Genomic DNA, 12,841 nt, shown 5'->3' on the forward strand with positions numbered 1-12,841 from the left:
AGTGTTTGTGGTCCCAAATTAGATTAAACTTAATTTTAAGGACACATTAGATTTCCTCCCACCCATTATGGGTATCACTAGAGCTACGATTAAGCCTGTGTGAAATGACTGTACAAAGAAAATAGCTCATCTCGTCTGGTCAGGCAGTAGCATTGTCTGGGTTGTGGGCATATTTACTGATCAAACAGTATCCAGACAGGACTTTATTCAATGGACCCGCGAGCAGACAATGTATGAGACTGAATTCCCAGTCCATCGTACATACACAAGCACACCTAAAAAAAGTGAACTCTGGAAAATGATTATATCTAATGTCCTATTCCTTTTAGATGTATTTACTGATACTGTGAACTAAATCACCGGAACTCTGCTTCATGAACATCCAGCATTTTATAGGAGTTGCGCAAGCTTTCTTGAGCAACATGCTTGGGCTTTTGATTAAGCAACAGTATCACCAAACCCAGTGCTCCAAATGATACTGTTCTATGAAGTAATGTCATGTTCAGTTTTGTCATTTAAAAACAACAGAGCAATCAAGAATTGTACTACTGCAACTCGAGTCCTGTCACATTACACCAGATTCACAAAAGAGAAAACTTGTAGGTATCACGTTAACAAATAAATGGCAATCCTACAGTATTTGTTAATATTTTACTATTGGAAAATAGGCACTGCCAAATATCTATATTTTACAGAAAAAGAAGCACTTCATCAATGAAATCAGATAGAGACATTGTCTATACAGGGAAATTGAGTAATTAGCACTGCCACCATTCATTTGTTATTCACTTTTGAATTTTAAAGACTATAAAATCAAAGACAGTCTGCTATACTTACCCAAACAGTGCAACATCAGAGGGCCAGATTTTTAAAGGAATTGAGACATCTAAACATGAAGGTAGGTACCAAATGGGATTTTATCTGCGTCTTTGGGTGCTTAGATACCTTTAAAAATCTGTCCCAAGGACCTTATACATTACTGCACTGCTGCATCCTGGCCAGCTGCACTTGAAGGAGGATTCACCTGAAGGAAGAAGGACAAACAGTGTTGCACCCTTGGCTCCCCCCACAAAAATCCTGCAGAGTTCTGTCAGGGTAACCTCCAGGGGATTCAAGAAAAATGGGGAAGATGTAGCGGAGTTGACACTTTTGACCTTTACCCTTCAGAACAGCTCTGTTGGAAGTACAAGGGACAATTTTTAATGATCATATAATAAGTAGCTGCTATAGATAGATCTACATGACAAAAGAGAAATGCTGTTTAAAAATGAGAACAAATAAAAGTGATCCCTTTCTCTTGCCCTATTCCAACATCTCAAAAATCACAATAACCAGATTTTGAAAAGACAATTATGAGGAAAACTCCCCAAAAATGAAATTTCCTTGAGCTGTTGGCTTTCGTGTGTAACTCAAGACATTTGCTTTTAATTGCTTATTCAGCATTACAGGAAACAGAACTATTACCACCCTTTACTACTGCAAATCTTGACTGTATGCCTCAGAAATATAAACCTGATTTTAGGAGATGTTATAAATATAAAGGGAAGGGTAAACACCTTTAAATCCCTCCTGGCCAATAGAAAAAACCCTTTCACCTGTAAAGGGTTAAGAAACTAAGACAACCTCGCTGGCACCTGACTAAAAGGACCAATGAGGAGACAAGATACTTTCAAAGCTGTGGGGGGGGGAGTGTTGCTTTTGCCTGGACCAGAGCAGGAATGCAGGTCAGAACTCTTGTAAAGAGTTAATAAGCAATCTAGTTAGATATGCGTTAGATTCTGTTTTGTTTAAATGGCTGATAAAATAAGTTGTGCTGGATGGAATGTATATTCCTGTTTTTGTGTCTTTTTGTAACTTAAGGTTTTGCCTAGAGGGATTCTCTATGTTTTGAATCTGATTACCCTGTAAGGTATTTACCATCCTGATTTTACAGAGGTGATTCTTTTACTTTTTCTTTAATTAAAATTCTTCTTTTAAGAACCTGATTGCTTTTTCATTGTTCTTAAGATCCAAGGGTTTGGGTCTGTGTTCACCTATGCAAATTGGTGAGGATTTTTATCAAGCCTTCCCCAGGAAAAAGGGTGTGTAGGGCTTGGGTGGATTTGGGGGGAAAGACATTTCCAAGTGGGCTCTTTCTCTGTTATTTTTGTTAGATGCTTGGTGGTGGCAGCAATAAGGTCCAGGGACAAAAGGTAAAATAGTTTGTACCTTGGGGAAGTTTTAACCTAAGCTGGTAAAAATAAGCTTAGGGTGTTTTTCATGCAGGTCCCCACATCTGTACCCTAGAGTTCAGAGTGGGGAAGGAACCTTGACAGGAGACATTGACTACCATCGGGAGTCAGGGTGTGCAATAGTAAAACAAAGAACAGTAAGCAAATGATCCACCTAAATTCCACCACAATCTTAAATTTCTTTCTAAAAAGTGGATATCCGTGGGAGTTGTTTGTGCTCAGCCCCTCCAAGGATCATACTTGAGGCCCCGATTCAGCAAAGCATTAAGCCTGGGAGTAAATCTATCCTGATTCGGCACTGATTGGAGACAACAGGGTCTGGATCAGGTCATAGAATCATAGAATATCAGGGTTGGAAGGGACCTCAGGAGGTCATCTAGTCCAGCCCCTGCTCAAAGCGGGACCAATCCCCAATTAAATCATCCCAGCCAGAGCTTTGTCAAGCCTGACCTTAAAAACTTCTAAGGAAGGAGATTCTACCACCTCTCTAGGTAATGCATTCCAGTGTTTCACCACGCTTCTAGTGAAAAAGTTTTTCCTAATATCCAACCTAAACCTCCCCCACTGCAACTTGAGACCATTACTCCTTGTCCTGTCCTCTTCTACCACTGAGAATAGTCTAGAACCATCCTCTCTGGAACCACCTCTCAGGTAATTGAAAGCAGCTATCAAATCCCCCCTCATTCTTCTCTTCTGCAGACTAAACAATCCCAGTTCCCTCAGCCTCTCCTCATAAGTCATGTGTTCCAGATCCCTAATCATTTTTGTTGCCCTTCGTTGGACTCTCTCCAATTTATCCGCATCCTTCTTGTAGTGTGGGGCCCAAAACTGGACACAGTACTCCAGATGAGGCCTCACCAATGTCGAATAGAGGGGGACGATCACGTCCCTTGATCTGCTCGCTATGCCCCTACTTATACATCCCAAAATGCCATTGGCCTTCCTGGCAACAAGGGCACACTGCTGACTCATATCCAGCTTCTCGTCCACTGTCACCCCTAGGTCCTTTTCCGCAGAACTGCTGCCTAGCCATTCGGTCCCTAGTCTGTAGCAGTGCAAAGCACCTAAACATATGCTTTGCTGAATAGGGGTGGGATGACTCATGCTCAAAGTTAACTATGTGGAATGCAGGCCGTAGAGAGTAAATATGATTTATGAATAAAAGATAACCTTGTAGAACTGAAATACCATTACCACCATACCTGAAGTATAGTTTTCACCTTCTCTTGGATTAAACTATATCATTTCAGATTATAACTTTTAGGCTTCACTAAAATTAGATTGGTTGTCATTTGCCTGACAGTAAATCCATTATACCCTTTAGTCACTTCTTGTTTGACAAATAATTAGTGACTTTTCACCTTGAGAAATACACAACAAAGTTTTAGCTATGCTTCCAGAATTGATTTCATCATTATTTCTATAGACAATGCTCTTCACACTGGAAAAGCATCAGATGATTTAGAGACACAAATTTATGATTGCTCTTTGATATCTTTTATGGTGTTGATAAAACAATGGGACTTGAACATTAATATTTTACTTTTTAAGTGTATTATCTGTACTATATTCAAAACTTACTAAAACAATTAAAAATCATGTGAATTTTCTTAGATATCTTAAACTGAAAAATTGCACTTTATATAAATTGATGCCATATGATATTTTTCCAGTGCTGGACATGTAATTTTCATACTGTCCCACACTAAGACCTGTTCCTAAAAATACTTACTGATTGTATTCATGTGGGTAAACATTGATGCTCCACCTTTCTCTAAATCATCTGGTACTGGCAGTATTAGAGACAGGATACCAGACTAGATAGACCATCGGTTAGATCTTTATGGCCATCCCTATGTTATATGGTGCCCATAGCCATAGGATATGGGCAGCTTGTATTCAAAACCTTTAGGTGACTCAGTAAAATCATTCACAAACCCCTTACTATGATGATGGTAGATTAAATGATGACAGGCATGAATGAACAAGTGAGTTTTACATTGATCTCTAAAAATGGCCAAACTTGATTTCTGTTGAGCTGTTTGAAGGAGCAGATTTTATAGATGTGTGACTAAAAGCACACTGCAGCTGGTCCTGGATACTTCAATTCTAGGATCCTGAGAATCTGACAATAACCATGCAATCCAATTATAATAAATTCAGACAATATTGCAGTCCTTCAAAATAGCATCAGTGCTTTACTCTGATTCAGCAAGGTACTTAAGCATGGTTGAAGTTCAAGCATGCAAGTAATCCTGTTGAAATTAATGGAAGCACTTAAGCATGTGCAACTACCTTTTTGGATCCAGGCCTCAATTAGCTTCTTATTACTTCATCATCTGTGATCTCGCTCTCTCTTTTTGAAAGAAAGTAAAAATCATATCCTGTCACTCTGATTATGAATAGTGGTATATTATTTTGACATCCAGGAAACCTGAATTTAACTGGATTTGCAACATTGGCCTGTGCTCTACTGTACATGCAACTCTCGTGGAACTAGACTCTTATTTATGGGGTTGAATTCTTCATTGTATTGCATCCTCTTCGTATGCTGTTCGTGTGGTATAAAAAGGTCGTAAAACCAGCAGAATTAGCCTCCGGGAAGTACCCCGGGTGTAATAGGGGTCACTGAATTGGCTTAAAATATGCATGTAACAGCCTTTTTTTTCTGGCCCCTTTCATAGCTCCAGATGTAGGGAGTGTGTCTCAGGTAGGGGATTAGCCAGTGTATTGCTGCTCTCCAGCTATTCTTATCTATTTTTGTCTGCAGGAACAGCCCCTTGGGGTTGTTACAACCCAAGCATAAGATACAACAGTCATCAAGCTGCTCTAAATTATTCTGCAAGCTATGTTGAGTGTGAGGAAACACAAAGACAGAATAAAACTCTTCCTTCTCATCATGCCCATTCCTGCACTGAGCAGACTTCTGCTAGAACTGAGAATCTGGCCAGGGTGCACATACTGTTGTGTGCACCGCCTTATCTAGGCCTACATCCACCTTAAGTAGCTGAACCACACCAATTATACTGGCAGAAGACCCCAGGTGGCTGTGGAAGTAGTGGCTGGATTTGTTTTAATCTACACAGAGTGACAAAGATTTTTGTGTGTAATATGAGATGTTCCAGTCACCTGTTTGTGTCTTTTCTGGAATCATTCTCCACAGTGGGCTTGAAGGAAATTTACAAAGTTTCCTTTCTGTGAGCCTGGCAGTACCTCAGTTGTGCTTCCAAGCTCGTCTTCGCTGTGCAACAAGAAACTCAGGAAAATCATTATCTGAAAATCTTAAATGACAGTAAAGGACATGATGCTCGACCTTACACATCTCACAGCTGTTACACATACCCAATTTTGGTATATACAACATACACCTCTTTCTGTGTGCCATGTAGGGCTGCAATTTGTGGGGTTTTTTCCCTTGCCATAACCCTTCCCATAAATTAGCTGTGATTAGGAAGCATGCACTGAGTCTTGTTTTTGCATAGGTCTTGACCTCAAACTTAAAGCTGCTGCTGTGGTCTCATTGTGGGAGGAAGAAACAAATAGCACATGTATCTGCATACTTCATAACTACTGTGGCAGTTCCTTAAAGCATAATGCAGATGCTGCAGATGTTTTCCTTTGTATATGTCGTTACCAAACAGGCTACTGCTGGGTTGTAAAAAAAATACAGAGATTAAAAAAAAACACAAATGACAACATGGGGGGAAAAACTGAAATAGGAAATATGATCTAGGGAGGGGAGAATAAGATGCTATGCTATTGGCCAGACCCTTATCTAGTGGTCAGAGCATGGCATTGGGAATGGGCTTTTAATGTGGTAATTGCATGTTAATAGATTCATAGAATTTAAGGCCAGAAGGGACAAGATTAGGTCATCTAGTTAGAACTTCTTTATATTGCAAGCCATTAAATTTCAGCCATTTACTCCTAAATTGAGCCCAATAACTTGTGTTTGTATTAGCTAAAGCATATGTTGGATCAGATCAGAGGTCCCTCTGGGCCAGTATTCTATGTCTGACAGTGGTCAATACCACATACTTCAGAGGAAGGTGCAAGAATCCCCTTAGTGGATATTTATGGAATAACCAGATCGTACAAGACGTTTCTTTCCAACCCCAGACAGATAATGGTTGGCTTATGCCCTGAAATACTATTGTTGTTACTATTTTATTATTTAATTTTGTTTTAATAACATAGGATGGCTTATATCTTTTGATTTTTTATCTCATCTAAAATAAATATGAATTTTCTGTTTATGCATATCCTAGAAGTACAGAGCTGGAAGGGACCTCAATAGTCATCTAGTCCAGTTCCCTGCGCTCAAGGCAGGACTAAGTAATAACTAGATCATCTCTGACAGATGTTTGTCTAACCTGTTCTTAAAAACCTCCAATTACAGAGATTCCACAACCTCCCTTGGCAATTTGTTCCAGTGCTTAACTACCCTGACAGGAAGTTTTTTCTGACATCCAACCTAAGTCTCCCTTGCCACAATTTAAGCCCACTGCTTCCTGTCCTGTCCTCAGAGGTTGAGAACCTTTTTTTTTACCCTCATCCTTCTATCAACTGTTTATGCCTTTGAAAATTGTTATCATGTCCCCCCTGAGTCTTTTCTTCTCCAGACAAAACAAACTGATTTTTTTCAATCTTTCCTCACAGGTCATGTTTTCCAGACCATTAATCATTTTTGTTGCTCTTCTCTGGATTTTCTCCAATTTGTCCACATCTTTCCTGAAATACAGTGCCCAGAACTGGACACAGTATTCCATTTGAGGCTTTATCAGCATGGAATAGATTAGAAGAATTTCTTCTCATGTTTTGCTTACAATACTCCTGCTGATACATACCAGAATGATGTTTGTTTGTTTTTTGCAACAGTGTTACACTGTTGACTCATGTTTAGCTTGTGATCCACTGTAACCCCCAGATCCCTTTCTACAGTACTCCTTCCTTGGCAGTCATTTTCCATTTTGCATGTGTGCATTGATTGTTCCTTCTTAAGTGGGGTACTTTGCATTTGTCCTTATTGAATTTCACCTTATTTACTTCAGACCTTTTCTCTGGTTTGTCTAAATCATTTTGAATTTTAATCCTGTCCTCCAAAGCACTTGCAATCCCTCCCATCTTGATATTATTCACAAACTTTATAAGTGTATTCTCTATGCCATTATCTAAGTTATAAACACACTGAACAGAACCAGAACCAATCCCTGTGGGACCCCACTCGATATACCCTTCCATCTTGACTGAATCACTGATAACTAGTCTCTGGAAATAGCTTTCCCACCTGTTAGGCACCCATCTTATAGTAACTCCATCAAGGCAATATTTCCTTAGCTTGTTTAAGAGAAGGTTACTTGAGACAGTATCAAAAGCCTTACTAAAGTCAAGCTATACCACATCTACCGCTTCCCCACTATCGACAAGGCTTGTTGCCCTGTCAAAGAAAGCTAATAGGTTTGTATGACATGATTTGTTCATGAGAAATCCATGTTGACTGTTGACTCTCACTTTATTATTGTCTAGGTGTTTGCAAATGAATTGCTTGATTATTTTCTCCATTATCTTTCCGGGTACAGTAGTTAAGCTGACTGGTCTGTAATTCTCCGGGTTGTCCTTATTTCCCTTTTTATAGATTGGCACTATATTTGCCCTCTTCTAGTCTTATGGAATCTCTCCTGTCTTCCATGAGTTTTTGAAGATAATCACTAATGTCTCAGATATCTCCTCAGTCAGTTCCTTGAGTATTCTAGGATATATTTCATCAGGCCTTTCAACTTGAAGACATCTATTCTTTCCTTGTTTTAGCCTCAGATCCTACCTTATTTTCACTTGTGTTCACTATGTTAGACGTCCTATATGTATTAAGCTTTCTGGTGAAAACTGAAACAAAAACATAATTTAGCACTCTTGCCATTTTCACATTTTCTGTTATTGTCTTCTCCCCTCATTGAGTAATTGGCCTACTCTGTCACTGGTCTTCCCCTTCCTTCTACTGTATTAGTAGAATGTTTTCTTGTTACCCTCTAGCTAGTTAAATCTCATTTTGTGCCTTGGCCTTCTAATTTTGTCCCTATATGTTTGTATTATTTTTTTATATTCATGCTTCCTAATTTGACATAGTTTCCGTTTTTTGTGGGACTTTTTTTTTTTTTTTTGAGTTTCAGATCATTGAAGAGATTTCTCCTGGTTGAACTAGGGTGGTCTCTTGCCCTACTTCCTGTCTTTCCTACACAATGGGATAGTTTGCTCTTGTGCCCTTAATAATATCTCTGAAAAACTGCCAACTCTTTCAAACTGTTTTTCCCTTAGACTTGCTTCCCATGGGATCTTACTGACCAAATCCCTGAGTTTGCTAAAGTCTGCCTTCTTGTAATCCATTATTTTTATTCAGCTGTTTTCTCTCCTACCATTCCTTAGAATTATGAATGCTATCATTTCATGATCACTTTTACCCAAGCTGCTTTCCACTTTCAAATTCTCAACCAGTTCCTCCCTATTTGTCTAAATCAAATTTAGAATAGCCTCTCCCCCATACGTAAAAAGTTTGAATCCTTATAAGGTGATAATTGCAGTGATATCAGAGGAAAAGCAAAGTGTTCCCTGTGTAACTAATGTGCAACCACACACTTCACTTCTTCCACAACCTAGGATAGGCGCCTACCAGGGCAGGATGTTGTCTTTTTCAGCCTGTGGAGATGGGCAGTTAAAGCAGATCCAGAGAAGGGCCCATTATTCTGTGCTTAAACCATGAATTATTAAATGTATGCTTAAATCATGGCTTTCTCTGCTCTGATCTAATCTTAATGGGAAAGGACACTCCTCTACTTGTTTAGGATGAGGAGGTTAGGTGGATTTGATAGCACTAAATAGAGCTAAACATAATGATAATAGCATTATCTCAGCTTTCCCACGCAATTACTGGCATATCACTGCATTTTAATCTTGAACTACAACGTCTCTGCCATCTCAAGCTGGAGCTGAAATTGCCAACTTTGCCAAATTCTTTGGTGATTATGTAATGTGGATAAATATCAGTTGGAATCTAGGACAAAATCTCTAAACTCATTTTCACTAGTTCCCTGAACTGGATATAAACAGTGGTCTCCAGAGGTGCATAACTAGTTAATTTAACCTTGTTTTCCACTTAGAATCTTCCTCTCCTCACCAAAATGCTATTTAACACAGTCTGCATGATGGCAAATCTCAAACTAAAAACAGGCTATTCATTATTCCCAGCAGATTAAGATACTGTATGATATATGATATAATCATTTGAACATTGCCCTCGTGTATATTTCATTTTCTGTTCATGATCTGTTCTGTATGTTTGTTCATTGCTATTTGGTAACTTGAATAAGGGGCAAGGAAGGGTTTAAAAGGACACATGTTCTGGTATGTATTTAATATGAATCTCAAATATATTTATAATAATTTATTTATTTCTAACTTATGAACATATGCACTGCTTTGTTGTTCCAGGAGGCATTCAGTGCCCAAACAGTAGTGCACTTCAGGAAGCACGCAGCTGTAATGAACACCCTTGCACTGTGTACCACTGGCAGACTGGGTCCTGGGGCCAGTGTATAGAAGATGTCTCTGTGTCCACTTTCAACTCATCTACCAATTGGAATGGGGAGGCCACCTGTGCTGTTGGGATGCAAACAAGAAAAGTCATCTGTGTGAGGGTCAACGTGGGACAAGTGGGACCAAAAAAGTAAAGATCTTTGAACTATTCTTTATTAAGTTAATTATTATTATTATTATTTTGCCTTTTTAGATACAGATAATCAGCTGAGTATTTGCAAAGGGAAACAATTCAACTGATGGTCATGTCTGCTCTGATGAGTAAATAACTTTTAAAAGCACACAATCTAAAATGCGAGCAGAACTGTAGAGCAAACAGTAGGTGATCGCAATGGGGGATCTTCACTACAGTGGACTCTGCTGACAGCTCCAATTCAGAGTTGTCAATCAGACACACTGACTCCAAGCATCTTGGTCCAATCCATCTTCTCAGTTGTTGATCAGCCAGGAATTACCCTGTGCCTTCAGACATTCCGCCACTGGAGAGGGGTTCGGAATTGAAAGCCATTTAGTTGCTATGTTACTGTCCCTGAGGGGCTGGTAGTGGTTTGCCCCTCAAGATCCAAGTAGTACTCTACAGCTGTGGATCTTTGTTTACATAGCTCTACTAGACTCCTCACCAGGGAACCAGGAAGGGCCAGGATAGAGATCTTAGTTTGTATACATGTTAGGTTTTTTCATAACCAAGATTTTAAGAGGTCTATGCGGCCCAATAGTTTAATTGCCCAATAGTTTAATTGCCCATACAGTTTGTCACTCTCTAGTATGGCCAATGTATCCTGGTCAGGAGAGGTCCAGAGATGGAATTGTTGGTGTTTTGCAGGACAAGAACAAAGTAGCTTAACAGAGCTCTTTAAGAAAGTTTCCAAAGCAGCTGCCTCTCACACTGCACCTTTGCCCAATGCCACCAATGTCTTGCTTTCATCAGCATGGCGGTCATCTTAAATTCACTTTAAAAGGAAGAGTGGGGGAGGAGAACTCATATACGTGATAGTTAGCACATCACATATTTTAAAATGTGTGTGCATGCAACCACATTAAAATGATATTAATAAGCATTCCATTCAGTGTTAGTGGGCAACCATTTTACATTGAAAAAAATCATTCTACCGTGAGTTTTCCTTTGATTTTTAAATCAACCATTAGAGTGCTTGCCTTTGATTTGACCTTACAATTTTGAAAACAGGACTATTGTGTCTTGTCATAGACAAATCCTGTGAAATGAGAACAAAAAGGCATTGGTTACCTTTCAAACTGTCATGTTAAATTTATTAAATCATTTTTAAAGAGCACACATTCGACATGAAAATGTAAATGGGAACCTCATTTTAAACTCCCCTTAATAAAACGGATTACTGTGATATGATAAAATCAATATTATTGGCTTTATCTACCTTACAAGTAACAAATGTCAGCTCATATCACTTCTGTTTAATTTCACCTTGAATAAGGGTTGGAAAAGAAAATCAATAGCTGCTTTAAGCCACCTATACTAAATAGAAACATTAATAAACATAGAAGTGGCTTTTTAATTGAACCAATTGCCTCATCAAAAGGCCTCTGAGTAAGGGCTGGAACCTGCAGACTTCATGAAAGATGAAGCCCTCAATTAGTCAAATTGCATATAATCTTGATTGTGTAAAGTAGGTATTTTGTCAATGTAAATGTTGTGCTGTCTGTATACACATCTTAAGTAAAAAAAAAAAAAGTCATTAGAAAGTCAAGATTTATCAAACATTATCAAACAGTTACCAAAGATATCTCCTATCTTAAGAACAGAAAAAACTCTGAAAACGTAGTCACTGTGTGGTAACTGTTGATAAATACTCTTTAAAACCGGCAACTGTATTTGATTACGCACACGCGCGCGTGTGCACACAAACACATTCTCACTCTGATTCTCCAGTCTGCTGAGGCTACCTTGTACCATGTAAGTGACACAAAATGAACTTGAAAGGGTCAGAATAGTTGGCGAGAGTTCCCCTTTCAGAGAAGAGATCTCTGCCAGTTGAAAGCTAGCGAAGGTGCTTCAGTCAACCACACCACCTCTGGTGTAAGAGGAGAGAGAGGCATGTCAAGAGTCTTCTGTGGCCAGGGGGTGGTGGCATATCCTGCTGCAGACCATATACTAATAATGGAAGTCAGAACAGGCTCCCTGCTACTCTTACCTTACATCCATCGGGGCTGGGTGCCTGAGAATCAGGAAGGTGCAGCCAGCTTCCTACAGCTGCCATTCCAGTTCATCCAAGCACAGTTTGGCTATAATGGAAATCAGGGTCATAATATGTAATGTCTTTGCAGAAATAGACACCAGCACATAATGCACAAGATCTTTTCCATGACAAAATAAATACAGAAAACAATCCTGCATTCATAGAGGAGAAAACTGGATGATCTAATTGGCTTTTTCTGAATCAAGTGGCTGTGTTCCTTAATTCATGTCAAATTTGTATTGGTTTATGAATGCACATAGCCAATTTGAATCACACAGATTTCTAAAATCCTAGAAAACTCTAATGTGCACGAATGTAGATTAGTTATTGATATATATTGTCAAGAACTGTGCTAAATGTGGTCTGGTCTATACGAAAATGTTTTGCAAACATAGCAAAAAATCACCCTTGTGTAAATGCAGTTCTACCAGCAAAAAAAAGATCCTCTTACCATTATAGCTTATTTTGTTTGGGGAACTGGTTCTTTAAAGTGTTCTTTAAATCAGTATAGCTTATACCAGTTCAGCGAAGAAAATAAGCTATACCGGTTTAAAGAACTCTTTTGCGGATATAAGCTGTGCCTCCACTAGGAGGGAGTGCCAGTATAACTATCTTGAAGACCCTTTCTAGTGTAGACAAGACCTAAACATAAGCAACATCTAAACTGCTGGATTTAAATAACCATCCTAAGAAGTCTCTTTATATCCTTTTTCTTAAGCTCTGCAAAAGTACAGATAACAAAGATATCTTGCTCTAAATTTTCCACCCTCACTCAAGATTATTCTGTCTCATGCAGATCAAGATTACTTG

General features: G+C 38.9%; 1 protein-coding gene across 1 annotated transcript in view; it reads left to right on the forward strand.

Annotated features, from left to right (window-relative positions):
* The window catches only part of THSD7A (thrombospondin type 1 domain containing 7A), a 332,730-nt gene that overhangs the window by 224,465 nt on the left and 95,424 nt on the right, over window positions 1–12,841 (forward strand). The window contains exon 9 of the mRNA XM_077809385.1: window positions 9,714–9,948. Coding sequence (XP_077665511.1) covers window positions 9,714–9,948 — 235 coding nt within the window. The remainder of the gene's footprint in view (window positions 1–9,713; window positions 9,949–12,841) is intronic.

The sequence above is a fragment of the Eretmochelys imbricata genome, chromosome 2, assembly GCF_965152235.1.
Source record: "Eretmochelys imbricata isolate rEreImb1 chromosome 2, rEreImb1.hap1, whole genome shotgun sequence".
Classification (NCBI taxonomy): domain Eukaryota; kingdom Metazoa; phylum Chordata; order Testudines; family Cheloniidae; genus Eretmochelys; species Eretmochelys imbricata.